At 55.8% G+C, this 17,797-nt stretch overlaps 5 protein-coding genes across 5 annotated transcripts; all 5 read right to left on the bottom strand.

The window, feature by feature from the left end:
* Positions 1–2,031: 2,031 nt before the first annotated feature.
* BZA05DRAFT_427608 (exonuclease family protein) lies at positions 2,032–2,619 on the bottom strand (the record flags this gene model as incomplete). Its single annotated transcript, XM_051486067.1, has 1 exon — positions 2,032–2,619. One exon carries the CDS (start codon positions 2,617–2,619, stop codon positions 2,032–2,034), a length of 588 nt encoding a protein of 195 aa, XP_051335101.1.
* A 1,285-nt stretch (positions 2,620–3,904) lies between these two features.
* On the bottom strand, positions 3,905–6,282 carry BZA05DRAFT_380017 (cation transport protein-domain-containing protein; the record flags this gene model as incomplete). The annotated part of the gene is made up of 3 exons (XM_051481897.1): positions 5,972–6,282; positions 5,564–5,862; positions 3,905–5,497 (listed from the first exon to the last, which is right to left on the bottom strand). Exons 1-3 carry the CDS (start codon positions 5,976–5,978, stop codon positions 3,905–3,907), a joined length of 1,899 nt encoding a protein of 632 aa, XP_051335100.1. The 5' UTR covers positions 5,979–6,282.
* Positions 6,283–6,628: 346 nt separating this feature from the next.
* BZA05DRAFT_412361 (uncharacterized protein) lies at positions 6,629–9,661 on the bottom strand. The gene is made up of 5 exons (XM_051485093.1): positions 9,433–9,661; positions 8,197–9,361; positions 7,976–8,128; positions 7,138–7,917; positions 6,629–7,068 (listed from the first exon to the last, which is right to left on the bottom strand). The coding sequence occupies exons 2-5, from the start codon at positions 9,238–9,240 to the stop codon at positions 7,036–7,038; spliced, it is 2,010 nt and encodes a 669-aa protein (XP_051335099.1). The 5' UTR covers positions 9,241–9,361; positions 9,433–9,661; the 3' UTR covers positions 6,629–7,035.
* Positions 9,662–10,831: 1,170 nt separating this feature from the next.
* On the bottom strand, positions 10,832–11,184 carry BZA05DRAFT_412358 (uncharacterized protein). Its single transcript, XM_051485092.1, has one exon. The coding sequence runs from the start codon at positions 11,104–11,106 to the stop codon at positions 10,864–10,866; it is 243 nt and encodes an 80-aa protein (XP_051335098.1). The 5' UTR covers positions 11,107–11,184; the 3' UTR covers positions 10,832–10,863.
* Positions 10,832–14,249, bottom strand: BZA05DRAFT_412357 (putative integral membrane protein conserved region-domain-containing protein). Its single transcript, XM_051485091.1, has 4 exons — positions 13,679–14,249; positions 12,908–13,544; positions 12,215–12,848; positions 10,832–12,154 (listed from the first exon to the last, which is right to left on the bottom strand). The coding sequence occupies exons 1-4, from the start codon at positions 14,152–14,154 to the stop codon at positions 11,202–11,204; spliced, it is 2,700 nt and encodes an 899-aa protein (XP_051335097.1). The 5' UTR covers positions 14,155–14,249; the 3' UTR covers positions 10,832–11,201.
* Between the last annotated feature and the right edge of the window lie 3,548 nt (positions 14,250–17,797).

Raw genomic sequence — 17,797 nt, 5'->3', positions numbered from 1 at the left:
GAGAAGTGGGGCGTAGGGATAGTATGTGAGGTAGTACGGGGGTGTATGTAATTGATGACGACTCGTTTCTCCGCTGGTCTCTCTCTCTCCGTCCGTTCCTGTCCGGACTCCTTTTCTGATTTCCTTTCTTTCCGAGCGTGCTACGATGATAGCCACGGAGCAACGGTCGGCAACGACAATGACGAAGAAGCTGGAGCCGTACGTGTTAATGCGATTCTTCTCGGTCGGCAAGACGGAGCAGGGAAGCGAGCTCTTTGCATTCTCTCCGGCGAGGAGACGGAAGGAGACAGGAGCTATGTGGAGACAGAAGGTGACGGCAAGGGAGACGGGAGTCGAATTGAAAGCTGAGTCGAATGGAGGATGAGAAGCGTGCAAAGAATTATACGTCGAGACTCGAGACAGCTGTTTTCATATCTCTCTGGACGCAAGCTCTGTGTGTGTCGGTCCGGAGAGTGGAGGCAGAGGCGGCGGCGGCGGGGTACCAGGATGAATAGTTACGTGATTTGAACCTGTGGCGCGGAGACGGTTCTTGTCGTTCTCGCTGCGAGTTATGGCGTTACTAGGAGAAGCGTGAAGAAACCTCGTGATACGGTGAGCTGTGAGGGGGGAGGAGGGGGTGGTGGTGGTGAGGTAAGGGCACCGAGGAGAAAGTGGAGAGAGGAGTCGAGTGTTTGAGGAGTGTGTGGCTTGGATGCCAGTGGGTGCTGCTTAGAAGCTAGCGCGGCCCGTCCAAGACTCTCAGCTGTCGCTTTGACTGGCAGAAGACGAGCGGGAGATAGCATGTAGCCAACGCCAGGCCACATGCCATGCCATGCCGTGAACTTCTCCGCTCGCTGCCAATAATCATCACAAGCTCCGGGAGCACAGCCGGCAAACGGAGATAAAGGAGCTCATAGCGATGTTTAGCTGGCGAGTAGCGCGCTCGCTCAACGACAGTGCCACGACGCTTCTTCTCTCCGTCACTCCCGCAGTGCAGAATCCACGCAGATTCCAGTGCCGCGACTGAAGCCTCACTTTCTCGCGGACACTGCTGACGCGTAGGGAATCCACTCTACATGGAGTTGAGTAAGGCAGTGTACTGTATGTACTCTACACAGGTAGAGCACTTCTGCTCACTGGGGTGCCGGTGCTCTAGCTACATACCAGGCGTTCCCCACACATAAAGTACACTGCGTCACGATGCAGGAACGGGAATAAGTTCCCATCCATTCCCTGCTAGCGGTGGTTAGTAGCAATAGGTACTTTCACGTGCCACTGGGCGATAGTACTGGAAGTGCGAGTGCTGAATTGTGCGCGGGTCCCCGGCATCAGTGTCAACCGGTTCAGATGCCGTCCAAAGACCGCGCCGAGCCAACCTACAGAGAGCCAAGACGGGCTGTAAATAGGAGATACCACCTCAGAAGGTTCACCAAACTTTACGACCGATTCGACCGCTAGAACCGGCGCGGATGAGCCAAAGGAAGCCTGCTCCCCCGATCCGAGCTACCCATGGCTCGAGCCGTCGAACGGCCTAGACATCTGAGTATGTATCTGACGGACGAAAGTAGTCAATTGAGCTCAGGCTCTTCGGAGGCAAACGGAAAGCGATTCAAAGGGACCGTCGATGCCGAACCCTAACGGTAAAACGGTTGGCCGCAGAAACGATCTACCTATATGATCTCCACCCGCTGCCCCACCATTGGTGGATCACTCCTGCTCGACGTGGATAACACGGATTGCACAACTCCAAGTTACCGTATGCTTACCGGACCGAACCAATCTCTGTGTCGCGTCAAGTCCTTACACTTCTACTGTACTTGCCACAATACGAACCGCCCTTGTTCACGGAGACGCGACTGGTGCCTCGCCCATGGTAGCAGAGCCCCCCGCACGCCAATCGCATTCAGATGAAACATCACAAGTTTAAGCGACGCTCGAGCAAGATGATCGCCGACAATTGACGGTCGTTGCCAGTTGGATCACAGCTTTACCCCGAACACTCGCGTCGAAGTTCGAACAATCGGCTATGTACGTAGGGTGTGAATTCATCCCTCACGTCCCCCCCTTCTTCTCCATTCCCCCGGCCGGCCGAAAGAGCACATCCCTCCAATACCTCGCCTCCTCAATACTCTCCCTGATATCCTCGCCAGCCTCATGGAGCCCCTTCTTTTCAGGCACACCCTGCAGCACCTCATCAGAGCACCACCTCCTCGCCGCCTCCTTAATCGCACTAACATCGAGAATTCGATAATGCAGCCAATCGACCACGCTCGGCATCTCCCTCTGCAGGAACACCTTATCGGCGTGTACCGTATTCCCGGCAAGCAGTCCCACGCCCCTCTCTGGCACGAACCTCTTGACATACTCGAGCACCAGCCACTCCGCCGCCGCAGCAGTAGTAGTAGACGCGCGCACAGCGGCCGTGAGCCCCGTGGCGGCGTGCGTGCGCGTGCACCACTCGTCCATACCGTCGAGAATAGCGTCCGGCACTGAGAGAGTGATGTTTAGCCCGCCGGAGTCGAGGAGCGTGAGGCTCGAGTCTGTCACGTAGCATGCAACTTGTAATAGCACGTCTGTGCGCGCGAGCCCGGACATCTCGCAGTCGATCCAGACGAGCGGCGCGGAAGAGGTGGTGAGCATTCTGGTGGACGCGGGGACGGTGCGACGGATGAAGGTGAGGCGGGTGAGCGGGACTGTGGTGGCGCGGATGAGGGGGAGGCGGAGGGAGCGGTAAAGGAGCATGGCAAGGTTCGCGAGAGGAAGAGCGTTTACTTTAGAGTATGCACCTAACTACTCTAGTCGTTCACGCGCTAGTTAATAGTTAATCCGAGCACGAGGGGATCGTCATGCAGACAAGACAGATAGATATAGGTACCAAAAGTATGATATAAAACTCTCCATGTTAATCCCCTCCAGCGCCGCGCGCAAGATAATTGTACCTTTTTGTTTCCTGCCCCGACCTCTTCACCGTAAGAATTTGCCACCGCTTTGGCTGCGTTAACTATCAGTGTAGGTGCATAGGTACTCGGCACAAGCCACAGGTACATATCTTCCGGACTTCCCCAGATTCCATCGTGATTCGCCGACATTACCGCTGGCTGGTACCGTTCAACTCGCGGCGGATGCGGATGACTAGTACGTTGGGCTACCTAGTGGTATTTATCATACGGCATGAGGTTGACGGCAGAGTGGATGCAAGTGGCCGGTGATGTCGGCGCCGGACGTTTCCTCCTCGGGAACAACGGCAAGGTACGATTAGGGGGCCGCCCACGACTACTGATATGTAGATAGGTCGTGCGTGGTGCTTACGCTTGGCTACCTCGACGGCCACCCCCTCCGATTGCCCCCTCATCATCTCCGTTGCGCCTCCGCCTCCGTTTCCCGCACCAAAACTTACCGGTCCGGTCTACCTATGCACCGTGCAGAGCGGTTGTGGAGCTTTCCGCTGGCCGCATGCTTAGACCATGCCTCGCGTGCAATCGGTTGGGAGGAGCACTTTACTAGGTAGGTTCTTGTGGAAAGTTCCAGTTCCGGAGTTGCGTCGACAACCGCCGAGAGCGGGGGATCGAGATAGCGGAGGCTTCGACGATGTCCTTCTCAGCGAGCCCGTACAGCCAAGGATCTGGATTCTGCATGCGCAGTCTATATACATCTGCAGCCATAACTAACGCCAGCCTCGACTGAGCACTCGGTGATGTTTCGGACAGTCATCCATACCATAGCACTCGTTGGTTCTTTCCGCCAGTAGTAACCTTTGTATGGCTCCACCCAGCAGCTAAGAGCCTTGGACGGAAATGTACTAACCACACTTTTTATCCAAGATGTCTGTACCATCTCCCCATCTCCCCTCCAAAAGACCGTAGTGAGACATCCACATCCACATCCACATCTACATCCCCACCCCTATCCCCACCCCCACCCCATTCTAAACACTCACATCCTTCCCCCCCACCAGTCCACACGTATCCCCCCTCCCCCTGCCCCTGCCCCATCCCTTCAACACCCCCCTCCTAACCTCCCTAGTCCTACCCCAGAGCATAACCGCAGCGAGCGCCATTTTACTCGCACCGCCCCAATCGCCAACGAGGGCGAGGCGCCCATCCTTCTGCGCTCCAAAGCTAACGCCTACGCATCCAAAGGCACTCGCGACCTCAAACAGGATCGGGAATGCGCCTGCGGCGCCCGGAGACTCGACCACGCAGATGAACCAGACCGCCGCGACGAGGTAGCGCAGGTCGCCGGCGCGCATGAGGCCGCGGAGTTGACGGAGGACGAAGGACCATGCTGATTCTGGGAGAGAGGGTGCGTGGTGCGGTGAGGCGTGGAAGCGGTGCGGGATCCCCGGGAGGGCTAGGGGGAAGGCGGACGTGTAGAGCATTACTGTGTACGCCATCTGTACGCCCATGTGCAGATCGCGGATGGAGACGATGGCGAAGCCGCCGGAGCGGACGGAGAGCGCTTGGAATAGACCTGCCAGGAACCGCTGCGAGTTGGATAGCGCTCGCAGCGCGGAGTCGTTGGAGGACGGGGCGGCGATCTGGAAGGCGGCGACATCGATTCCGTTGAGGATGATGAGCATTGCGATCAACCACTTTGTCTCCCGCGGCGGGAAAAGGTACGGAAATACCTTTCGACAGCGACTCCCATCCAGTAAGAGGAGTAGTCCCTTGTTCTTGTAGCCGCACAAACGAAGAAGCAATAGTAGACCCTTCAAGATGACCGGGAACGCGGAATTTCCGGCGAGAATCAGTGCACATTGTACAACAACTACGAAACTGCCACGGTTCGCAAATGGCACCATTCCAGCATCCAGAAGTGACATTCCCGAGTTGTTGAAGGCAGAGATCGCATTGAATGCAGCCCACCACCAGGAGTTGAGTGCGTTGACAGCGACGATGTCTTTACCCCAGCGGGACATCCAGATTCCCAAGCAAATCGTGCCCACGACCTGGAAAACGACCAGATAGACAGGAACCATCCAAGAGAGTAGAGTGAGAGCCGCGAGACGTTCCTGGTCTTCTTTCAGGGAACAAGCACTGTCGAGACCAACAGCGGTGGAAATCAATTCCAGTTGGTTTTCCTTGCTGAAGACCAAAGCCAGATTATCGGAGCTGCAATTCCTCGACGTGGCAGCCGTTGTACACTGCGAATGCAATACCTTGCCAGGTTTCAAGAGACCCAATGGATGTGCATTGCCGTGTTCATCGATGCCCTCGTCATCGCCATGAGAAACATGTTCGACGGGAGGCGAAGAATGGTCCTGTAGCGCAGCTAGCACGACCAGTTTCTCCAAGCCCTCACCTCCCTCGGCGTTTCCCGCCGCCGCCTGCGCCTGTTCCGCCAGCAGCAGCCTCTGTCGTTTCTTCTTCTCTTCCTCACGGCACCGGTCCAGAATCTTTCGAGCAAGGAACGCGCGCTGGATGTTGACCACGCACGCCGCAACCCACACCTGCGAGCCCGCAAGGATCAACAAAAACGCCACAAACTGCTGCAATGTATCCAGTCTTGAAAGCACCACCTGCCGATACCACCACCACCATTAGCAACCAACGCAACGGGGGTGGGGGTGGGAGGGGAGACGAACATTCCCCAAACCCGCACCCGTAGCGCTAGTAACGCCTAGGAACAGGGCATCGAGATACGACATCCTCTCGCCGATGCCGTCGGCGTCTCCCAGCTTGCTTTCGACGTTACGTCCCACGCCGTAGAAGATGAACGAGGCGACCAGACACATGGCCGAAAAGTAGATTGCATGCCATCCGAGCGTGCCGATACTATTCAAGGTGTGGCGGAAACGGCGGGGTACGACAAGACGGCCGAGACGGAGGAGGCCGCGGCCGCGACTGCGACTGCGACTGGAGGGTCGGATTCCAGGGAGTGGCTCTAGATAGTTAGGTGCGAATGATCAGCGTCCGGTCGGTCGGTCACACACCACACGTCCGTCCGTCCGTCGGAGCACCAAAAAAAAACAGCTAGCAACTAGAGTACTTACCCACCATCCCATGGAGGGGCGGCAGAACGCGCGAGGAATGAATGGCGCCGACTGGGAAGACACAGTTGCTTGCGGATGGCTGGAGTGATGATCCAGCGCGTTGAACTGAGTGCTTGGTCTCCTCTTTCGTCGAGAAAGAAGGACCTTTTGGGGCGTTTGAGTTGTTCGGGATAGTTGCTAAAAAAAACTATCGGGGTGGGGGGTTCCTTTTTGTGAAGGGAAAGGGATTGGTTTGAGTTGTGATTTGGGAGAGAGGAGGGAAAGCTGCGTGTGCTCCAGAAAGCTTATGTTGATGCCAAGGAGAAATAGAGGCAGCCCGCCACAACATGCCAAACAGAGAAGTGGGCGCTCATCGCCTTGCTTCAGTCGATAGAACTACAACATGCAGGGGCCGGCAAGGGACCCCGCACAATTTAACTGGTGGAAACTTGACAGTGGCCCTGGTCATTTCGGAGGCCGGCAAAGAGAGATGACTAAGGTACTTGAGATGTTGGCGATGCGCAGAAAGTAAAAACTGACTTTAGCTGACAGAGATCTAGATGGTAGAAACTGGTTGTGCTTAACAGTCGGCGGTCCGATCAACGAGCCGGATATTCCCACCACATCACTCGCTCCGTCACGCCGCGGGGGCGAATGGGACCGATTACAGAGTCAACACCATGCGACAATAAATGAATGTTCTCTCTCTCTCTCTGCAGTCATCAAAGTACAGTACCATAAAATTACACATACCAGCAGCCAGCCCCACTCATCCACAGCAGTATTCACAGTAAGTAGGAAATCACTAGCCATCATCGCGATTATCCACCAAACCGAGGATTACCGATGACAGTCATACAATGCAGCAACAAGTGAAACGAACAAGACGTGAATTGAACACAAAGGTGTTGAGCTATGGAAACACTTTTATCCCGCACACTATTGACAGATGGGATTAGTAGAAATCAAATCAGCAGGCAAGTAAACAGAACGCTGTATTGTAAGTGAACACTGATCGAGACAGCCATTGCATCTGGTGGAAAGAAAAGGATGCCAAGGTCAGTGAGTGCTATTGCCGGAACGAATCAATAATGACGCTGTTCGCGTTCGACCGGCCTCTGACCCACGAGATCAGTGTAATCCACAAGGGGGCGGTATGGCACTGGAGGAGGCGCGGGTCTTCTTACTCTCAGGTCAGGAAGTCTGGTGTGATCCCTCGAGTAACCCGGATCTCCACGGTACACCGAGTTGCGATGCCTGTTCTGTTCGGAATCCATCAGTGCCATCGAGCTTGCATTGTGAACCCTAAGTCCCTGGCTCTGTCTATGCATACCGTGTCCCTGCCCATCAACTGTGTGCTCCGGAGCGGGCCTGTCGCCACGCGGGGTCTGCACCTCAAAGGTCTGATAGTCTTCCAGACGCTGGATGCGTGCCCAACGGCGTTCTTCGGCACCGGCATGCATCGCATCGACATTCATTCCCTCTGGTGCTCCGGGCCAACCTCCGATCGTGGAGTGGCGAGGCGCCTTCTTAGCGGCGCGGCGGGCTATCCTGGAGCTGCTGGCCACCGCAATCTTGCGTCGCGGTGAACCGGCACGAGCGCGAGATCCCGGAGGCGCATGAGCGAGCGCCTTAGATGGCTTGCGAGGCTCCAACGGAATTCGGTTATATGTCATGAACGACGACTTTAGGTTCGAGTTCATTCGTGTCAATGTCCAATCGATCCATGGTTCGATCAAGATGTCAAACCACTTCTGGATGGCAATCGCACCCCCGGGCACGGCAGCGCTGTCGAGGTGCAGCCCACCTACCACCGCCTCGAAGATATCCGCCTCCTTTTTGAAGGCTGGTTCGTAAAAGCCTGAAGGTTTTACTGGACCTTGCTTCTGCTTCAGCTGGCCTGGGAATTCATACGCCCTCGAGAAAACGCTGAACAGCATGTTGGAGCGGAGAATGTCGTGTAGTTTCTGATCATCGGTCAGCATACACGCCGCCTGCCGCTCGCCGGTAGCTGCAGTCACATACCGTCATTCCTCCCTCGTTTACTTGGTACATCCGGAACATGGCGGATGCAATGAGCGTGTTAAGCACAGCGTCGCCAAGAAACTCTAAGCGTTCGTTCCCTTCTATGACCTGGCCCTCCTGTGTGAGTTTGTCCTGAGCATACCCTTCCGATATCTGGCATAGCTATTAGCACACACATCCCAAGTTCAAACACACGAACGCAATGACAGGGGGAGACCGACGAGCGCTGTTTTGAGACCATCCTTGATCTCAAAGACTGGCATCTTGGGCGGATAATCCAGCTTGGCCGCCCGGAGATTCTCCATGAACATGTCGAGTTCCTCGAGTGTGGGAAACCACCTTCCTTTCACGGAGTTCACTATCGGGATCACTTTGTGGGCTTTGTACTTCCAAGGCACCTCGCCGATCTGCTCCTCCAGAGCCTCCGCCATACCACGAGCCAGTCTCTCTAGACACGGCTTGCCATCCTTGATACCATCCAGGATGCCCTGAGCCAAAGTCTTGAGCTCCTCTCCGTTCTCGGACTCAACCGCTATGAGCGCGGGCACCTCCAACGGGTATCCACTCGAGAACGACAGGTTGACGCGGAAAGCATAGTCTCCGGCAACAAGCAGCTCGAAAACGGCCGGAGCCTCGACCAAGCCCAGACAAGGCTCCTTGAACAGCCCATTCACCATACCGATCTCCTCGAACAACTCCTCCGTCAACTGTAGCTCGGGCGACGGTGACCGGTCCCTCTGACGCTTCCCCAGGACTGTCTGTTGTTGCAAGGCTGCGGCATCTGCACGCTCACGCTCGCGACGCGTCTGTTTCGGCGGTACGGCGAGCAGAGGAAACGACGGTGGTGCGGCCAGGAGCTGCACACTATGTTCGCGCGCGACCATGCCCAGAAGCCGGTCGAGATCAACTGTGCCTGAGAAAACAACTGGTGCTTCTTGGGCGGGGGCGAGCTCAGGCCTGATCCCCATCTGCTCAAAACCACCCGCAACATCCGTAACATGGCCCGCAGGACCCGCAACACTGTCAGCAGGACCCGCAGCACTGCCCGTAGCACCCGCAACACCTCTCGCCTCAGCGACAGCCCTGATCCCTAGATAGACGACATTATCGCCATCATCGACTCTGTCGCTCATCGCCACGTTGGCAGGAAACAGCGGAGGCTCCGACATGTTACGGCCGACTTCGACTTTGTCATCAGGAATGGGTGCGGCGGTTGGTGGTGGTAGGGCGTTGATGCTGCTGGTGACAGCGTTCGGGATCGACATGATCGCGAGCGAAGAAGATGTGTGAGGTGTGGAGGTGTCGCTGACAGTCGAGAAGTGCGACTGTGGGTTACGACGAACCACAGCCGTACCTATGCTGCTATGTAGGCGCAGATTAGTCAGGCTTCACAACAGCTGTTAGCTACGTGCCTTGCTGAAAACCAATATTCGACGGAGAGGAAAAGGAATACCGACTTAAGAGTGGGTGGCTGAGGCTGTGTTGCTGTAGTTGCTGTCGGAGGTGGGAGTACGATATTTGGCGTAGACAGTAGTGACGGTGCAGGGCTGTCAAGCTCCTGAATTTGTGTGAGGGCATGACGCACAGACGACGAGGCTCAGCGGGGGACTGTGAGTATGTGAGTACGTGTTTGCGTTTTGAATTGGAGGTTGTTAATGTTTGACTGAGTGATCGCGGGGAACAGGAGGACTGAGATGCAGAAAGTTTCGTAGCGGATAAAGTATAGTAAAGCTAGGGGGCACGTGCAGGGGTCTGAACCGTCTTCCGGTTAGTCCACTTTAGAAGTTCATTCGATATCACTCGCCATACGTCCGTTTTTGCAAGAGATGTACGTGGAAAAAGTATGTGGACCCCCATACTGTGGTCTACATAGGCCGTGTGCGACAATGAAATGACGTTGGATACAAAATGACTGCGATTGGCAGGAAGGTCGAATACACCGATAAACAAAGAGATGCCTATGGCTCACGATCAATCTGAACATTAGATTCCCAAGTCATGAGCAGGACGCCTCGAGATTTTCTGTCGTACGTGCAATACCAGTGGTCATATGATGGGTTCTTGGAAGCAACCGCGAGCGGGCTATGCGATATACTACAACTACCTAATCCCAATGAGAACATACACTAGCCAGTTGTAGTGAGATGAGTGAGATGAGTGATAATCTGTGAGATTTTGTGTGGAAAGCAACCTGTACCAGTGCCTCCGATAGTCCAGTGCCTCCGATAGTCCAGTGCCTCCGATAGTCCAGTGCCTCCGATAGTCCAGTGCCTCCGATAGTCCAGTGCCTCCGATAGTCCAGTGCCTCCGATAGTCCAGTCCAGTCCAGTCCAGCCCGTCTTTCTGCAAAAATCGGACTGAACCTCTCAATCCAGTCCAGTCCGCGCAACTAGTACTTAGAGCTGGATGTCCGACGGACTGGATGGATTGGATGGACTGGTACTTTGAATGAAAAATGTTTCAAATCAGTAATACAATTTTTGTACACGTCGGTCATAGCGAGTAACCAGACGACGACGACCATGACGGCGAGGAGGAGGAGCCTGACCTGACCTGACCTGCCAGGCTGCCAGCACCAGCACCAGCACCTCCATCCACCATCCACATTTTCTATGGTTTAATCATTGCTTGATCGATTGCTTGCTTGCCTGCTTTCCACCCATCCACCCGCCCATCCACCCACCCACCCGCTTGTAAAAGCTATCTTCAACTCCACTCCGATTTTATCGCGCCGAGTGCCCCGAGTGCCGAGTGATCGAGTGACAACACATGAAGATGCCTCGCAGCAACAGCAACAGCAACAGCAATCCTTCAGCAATCCTGCAGTAAAAGTAAAAGTAAAAGTAAAAGTAAAAATACAATTATCCTCCCCTCCCCACCATCACCACTCACAAAAAATCACATCCAACGAGCAGAGCAAAGCTATAAAACCACACAAAAACACAAAGCAAAAAAAAGGAGAGAAGGAGAGAAGGAGAGCAACAAAACCCCAGATTCCACCATCCATCCGATCCATCCATCCGATCCATCCATCCATCCGATCCGCTGCATCCTCCACACAAGATAAAACCATAAAAGCTAAAAGCCAAAACAAAAAAGCAAAGTAAAAAAAGAGAGTAAACGAACTCCATCCGTAACGCGCACCGGAAATGAAACTTTGGGAATTACTGTACACATGCCTCCTCCACCAGCACCAGCACCAGCACCAGCACCACCAGCACAACAACTACCTCTCATCCCCACTGGCCCCACTGGCCCCACTAGCCCCACTACCACCCCACGTATTCCTACTCCCATTCCTATTCCTATTTCTATTCCTGACGCTCGCGGTGCCCTCCCCCTCAGCAAGATTCCACACCTCCCTCTCCTCGCCGGCCGTCCACGGCACGCCCTCTTGCCCACCCGAGCTATCGGAGCTTCCAAAGAGCTCGTCGAACTGTCTCTCCTGCTCATCGGTCCTAGGGGTAGTCGGCTCGTCGCCGCCGGGGGCGGCCACGACCAGCACCTCGCTCTGGTTCTGGCCCTGGATGTCGATGCGCGGCGGGAGCGGGGGCGCCGAGACTTTTCTCCGGGTGGGGACGAGCGGGGGCGGGAGGTTCCGGCGCTTGGTGGGGACGGCGATGGGGGGTGTGGGCTTTTTGATGGGCGGAGGCGGGATTATGGCGGGTGCCATGGAGCGCGAGGACGAGGAGGTGGTGCTGGTGGAGAGAGGTGCGGGATGATCCTCGGTTGCTGAAGTGGGCGTCGTGGATGTGCTGGGGTTTTTACGCGTGGAATACCATTTCTTTATTGTTGCGGTGGCGGTGCCGATCGCGGCGATGGTGTCGAGCGGTCCTTTGTTGCTGCTGTTGGTAGAGGTGCGAGAGCCCGGCGTGAGGAATTTGTTGGGTCCGTTGTAGTTGTTGCCGAACCCCTCCATGGAGCCACCAGTCATGTTACCAATACCGGTACCAGCACCTTCGTAGTTTTCCTGTCTAGCTAGATCATCATCACCGTACGATTCTGCCCGCGGTTGAATATGTTTCAGCCGGCTAGGTGGGCCGAGTGATATCGGTGATGGAGATTTCGGACTAGCCGAAGCCCGGGAGAGTGCTGAGCTTGCAGTGTTTGGATCCGTGTTGGAATCGCTTCTGTCCCGGACCGCGGTGACATTTATCGCATCTGTGCCTATCGACGGCGCTGGAGGAGTAGGGGTTATTGAGCTGAAGGAAAGGGCGCGGACAGTCTTTTTTCGCTCACTTGAAGAATTCTTGGATTTAACCGACGGCGTTCGCGACGGACGCGGGGAACTGTCATCGTTGTCGACTGCCAGTCCGGACACGGAGGTTGCCCTCGTCTCGTCCGAGGAAGCGGAGGTAGATGTGGCTATATGTGCTGCCATGGGTATCGCCGGCTCACCCGCCGCTTCCAGGTGTATAATTGGTGTCTGCTGCTGTTCATCCATATCCATCCCCAACTCGTTAACATCGTCGATATCCGCCAGCTCCTTCTCGGTTTCCCTGGCAGCGGGCGGCGGCGATTTCTTGTGCGTGTGCCATATTCCTCCGCGGAACTTCTGGTCGATCGTGTCGGTGAAGGGAATATCGTCGTAGTACGGCAGGACAACCGATTCCTCGATGACCTCTCTGATGCGACTCTCGATGATACGGAGGATGGGTCCCCAGGCCACCTGTCGCGATCCTACGATGGGCTCGATCACCAGTTCCATCTTGGGCATGCGCTCGAAAGCGAACCACAGTCTGTTACTCGGCGGGGGTTTGATCCGGATCACACCGTGGCCTTCCAGTCGCTTCAGCAGCACGGCAAGGAGCAGGTTGACTTCACGAGGCTTGAATCGAGCCCCGAGGTTCATGGTCGCCTTTGTCGCGATTTCCTACGGCGCGGGGAGGGGATCTCAGCATTCCGTCCTCTCACCGCTGGGAGCAAACATACCAGTCTGAAATTCCCCGTGTAGGTGACATCGAATTCGCAGCAAAAGTCACCGTCCGCAGTCATCTCCTTGAGCCGGGGGTTGGTAATATAGGGGATCGAGTCGCCAACGTATATATGCTGCACCTTGATATCGGACAGGAAATTCGGTTTGGCCACACGGGAGATTTTCTTGACGATCTTGGAGCGAAAGAACTGTTCCACTTCCGGCGTCCTATAGATCGACAGGAACACCCTCCCGAGCAGGCCATTGACCCAATTCATCTGCAGCTGGTCCTCGGAAGAATGCAGCCGCTGGACCAACGAGATGACATCCTTCTGGCGGTAGCGGAGAGGCCTGGGCGGTATCGTCGGGTCGTCGGCCGACTTCTCTTGGTGCTTGACCAGAGCCAGATAGAAGTCCTCCTTGTTGGAGCAGTTCTCCGAGAACATGTAGAAGGGCAGCCCGGCACTCTCGTCGAGCGTCGCTTTCATGGTATCGGGTCGTCGCGTGAGGCATATGGCGTTCCGTCGGATATACAGCTCGCCCTCCGGAATGATCTCGCCGCCGCCGTAGATGCTGACGGTATAGAGACTTAAGGACACGACATGGCGAACCTCGACTTGCTGTTCGTCATCGTAGAGCATGAGGTAACCGTGTCTACCACGCAGCTTCGTGTTAGCGACCGCATTTTTCCTTTCTTTTTTCTGTTCGGTCAAGAGAGAGAGAGAGAGATGGAGGGAGAGAGAGATATATATAGAGAGATCTCTCGGGAGACTGCTGAAAGAGCATACCTCAGCACGACAAAGAACTCATTAGTTGGGCGTTTCCCCTTTGGCTTAAGATTATTTGCGACATCCGCGGCGCCGATGCTGGACTTCCTATCGAACAAGCTGCGGTACATGGACTGGTATACAGAGGGGGAGTTATTCTGGTTCGTAGTAGGCTGCGGGGCGGCGTTCCCAGCGACGGGCGAAGCTCTCTCCGGGGGCCTTCCGTTGATTCCAGAGGGCACCCATTCCCGCGTCACGAGGAAGTAGCCCGCGGCCACGTCGACAGAGTTCGTCAACCGCCGCACCAGCTTCTCGTCGTCGGTCTTAAACACGTCCTCCTCGAGCGGGCGCTGCAGAGAGGGTTCGGGCGGCTCACGCCGCACGGCTTCGGGGAAGGTGTAGTAGGCGAGCAGTAGCAGTAGCAGCGCGATCAAAGGTACAAAGGTTAGCCCCCCGAGGACGTACACGGCCAGGAGTGTGGTGAAAGAGGAGCTCATGGCTGGATCAAAGGTGCTGAGGGCGAGTGTATGAGATGCTTCAGCATCATCTATCGCTGGCGGGCGAGGGAATGGGGGGTGGTGGAGGGTTTGAGGGGGGGGGGGGGGGGGGGGGAGTTGGATTTGTGTGTGCTGAGATGTGGTTGGAGCCACCAGAGCCGCAAGAGTCACGTTCCAAGAAGGTAGCTTAGAGGCCAGCTCTATGTATGACTTACATAGCTCTGGCATCTTTTTTTTCCCTTTCCCTTTTCGCGCCGGACACGGATATGACATGCCTGCTGCTTTTGCGGTTGGTGCCCGGTCGCGTACAGGTGACATTTGCAGTCAGCTGTGCGACCGGGCAGGAAGAAGAAGACGGGACCTGGGTGGGACCAACGACCAACGACCCACGACCAACGACGGGGCAAGCTTGTCAGAGGTGAATCAGCCGCAAGAGAGCACGAGAGCACTCAGGAGTGACAGACACCTCCGGAGGTGTTCGCTCGAGCTTGGTAAGTAACAGAGCACTTGTTATCGAGTTGACATTCTGTTTGTCTCGTCTACTCGGCCAGGTACCTTGGTACTCTGCTCTGCTCTTCTGTGCTTCGCTCACGGGCGCTCACGGGGATCACGGGCAACGTCATCGCTACTCAGCTAGCACTGGGCCCCAGGCCCCAGGGGCGGCCACGGTCCATCGTCCCCAAGTCACTACTAGCGCGAGGGACGATATGTATCCACGTAGACAGCCGAACTGAACGGTTGGATACGGTACAGGTACAGCATTCATGCAGGAGAAGGACTCGTGGAGAATGGCTCGTGGAGAATGGAAGGATGGAAGGATGGGTGGATGAGTGGATGAGTGGAAGGATGGACAGGCGGATGGGTGGAAGGATGGGTGGAAGGAGAGATAGGTGGATGGACGTTGGATGGATGGACGTCACGAATGACCCGACTGCATACCGTAGATGGCAGCAGTCGAGTAGGAGACAGGCACGATTTGTTCTCTGGGTGTTCTTCATGACTTGTACTCTACGCCGGCAGCCTGTCCCTTGAGCGCCTATGGGGAGGGGCGAGGTGGAGTCGGTCCGGCAGGCCAATTGGGATTCGGTAGAGCACCTGCGGTACTTCCGGTACTTCCGGTACTTCTGGAGATGTATCTATCCAGCGAAACAGAGCTGTCTGCTGCCTATTGTTCTCCCCCTCCTCGTCCCCCTTCGCGTGCCCCTTCTCCTCCTTATCCTCCGTGCTCCTGCTCAGCCACACTCACCTCTCATTTCCATGTCAGCTCGGACTTGTCTGGCTGCGCTGTAGTGTGTCCGCTAGTCCTTGGGATCTGCAGGCGGACACCAGGGAAGAACCGCGACCGGTAGGTACGTGCTCGTAATTCAGTGGGGCGTGGAGGTGGGATTGTGGAGTCGCGTTCGAGTTCGCCATCGATTGCCGCCCAGGCCACACCGGGGGAGAGTAGAGCATAGAATTGTAGTTACGGACCACTGCGAGCCCTTCTGGCACTGTATTGGCCGTCGGGAGGGAGGGAGGCAGGGAGGAAGGCCACAGCAGGGCATCAGTCACTCTCCTTCCGGGCAGCAATCACCCACCATGACTCGAGGGCATCACCTACTCTCGTCAGCCATCACCGTGAATCTGGGGATGTATGTAGGTGCATACATAGAGTAGAGTACCGCCGGTATACCAACAGGAGTAGCAGTAGTAGCCACCCCGGCCTCAAGTGCGACGCCGTTCGCCCCACTCGCAGCACCCCAGAATCTACTCTGGCAGTTAGCATGTAGAGTAGAGTACCGTAGATAACTATCGCAATGTATCCAGCATGCTATGAAGGTAGGCCCCTACTACAGTAGAGTACCGTATAGAGTGGCAGTATGTCCTCCTCCTCCTGCTCCACCTCCTACTCCTCAGTATTTCACCGCCTACCGCGCGCCCGCACCCGCATCCGCCCCTTTCACAACGACCCCCGTACCGTAAGCAAGCCGATGGATGCTATCTATCTCCAGTGCAGTTTTGGATTGATGGGATTGGGTGAGGGGGCCTGCGGGCGAGCACAGGAGCAAGGATTGCCAGTGGCGAAACGCGGGCAAAAGTTGTGGATGTACCGTGCTCTACGGCGTGTATGATATGGAGAATGGAAGGGAGAGAGAGAGGGGGAGAGGCTCGGCGACAGGAAAGCAGCAGCAGCCACTCTACTGGCCAGGCAGGGCGGTTGGAGAAGGTAAGCAAGCAGGCAGGCAAGTAAATACTTGGGGAATGTGAGGAAGTGAGTGTGGTTGCCGTAGGTAGTATGGGGGTGGGGGTGGGGGTGGGTGTGGGTAAATCATAATAATCGATCACTGTCGAATCGAACGCAGCAAGCAAGGAAGGAAGGAAGGTAGGAAGGAAGGGTGTTTTTGTTTTGTTTCCTCGTACACATCCATCGCTGCGACGACGACGTGCACTGTGAAGAACGAGATTCCCCCAGGACCACGACCGCTGGCTTGACTCGAACGAAGAGACTGGAACGACAACGGCAACGGTAACTGCGAGGACGACAACGACAACGACAACGACGACAACGACAGCGACAACGACGACAACGACAGCGACAGCGACATCGACAGCGACAACTAGCGACGTTCGCGACCACGCAAGCATAGAAATCGAGTGTCAGGATAGCGCGCAACGAGACGAGATACAAGACACGCGAATAATCGGGAAAATAAAACACCACGAACGGAGAAATTCAAGGGACCCTTCCCCCTCCCCGAAAAGCAATTCAAAGGAGAGTGATCGAAAAGTCGAAAAATCCAAAATCGAAAAGTCGCAAAGAGGAAGGAACCGCAGACAAGAGTGAAAAGCCACAGAAGGCAGATACCTTCCCTAGATCGCTGCTGCTACCGACTTCGAAGTACCATCTGTCCTCGTCCCATCCACCACTACCACCACCTCCGCCGCCGACTACCCACATCCACAAACCCACAAACCCTCCACCTAACCAAACCCACCGCCCACCACCACCAACCCCCTGGCACTTCTCGTCCCCCCCATCGCCCATCGACCACAGAAAGCCATCGCGAGACACAGCTCGGTTCGGCAACAACCGCGGACACGAAAAACTCTCCTTCACCTCCTATTCCTCTCCAGACACAGGTCTCCCCACCGACACAGACACACGCGTGTGTGTGCGCCCATCGATCCTGCGTATTAGCCACCTACATTCATACTCGTCCCTCCCACTCCGCCTCCGCCGCCGTCGCCGCTGTCGCCGAGGTCGATCCGCACGGAACATTAAAATACACACTCGACATCCCCTCCGGCGCCGCGCTGTTTGCTTGTTCGCGATAAGTTGGTCTGCTCCGGTTCGGGTCCACATCGGTTTGTCGCCTCCCACTACTTACTCACCTACTTTCCCTCCTCCATGTCATTCCACTACACTCTACCCTCGAGCCGCTAGGCTCGTGCGCTCCGTCGCACGCTCGCACGCACGCTCGCTCGAGAGAACTGCCATCCAGCTCGCAGTCACGTGTTGACTGTCGTTTTGCTTTCTCCCGAAACTTTCTCGTTCCCCTTCGCTCAGATTCACTCCGATACCCAGCGCGCGCTCTCTCGCTCACGCTCACGCGAAAAGAAAGAGAGAGAGAGAGAGAAAAAAAAACCAAACCTTGCCCGAAGT

The sequence above is a fragment of the Tricharina praecox genome (assembly GCF_024521635.1).
Source record: "Tricharina praecox strain CBS 144465 chromosome Unknown BZA05scaffold_40, whole genome shotgun sequence".
In the NCBI taxonomy this organism is placed as follows: Eukaryota; Fungi; Ascomycota; class Pezizomycetes; order Pezizales; family Pyronemataceae; genus Tricharina; species Tricharina praecox.
The sequence above is the reverse complement of the archived record's forward strand: the minus strand, read 5'-3'. Positions and strand labels throughout refer to the sequence as shown.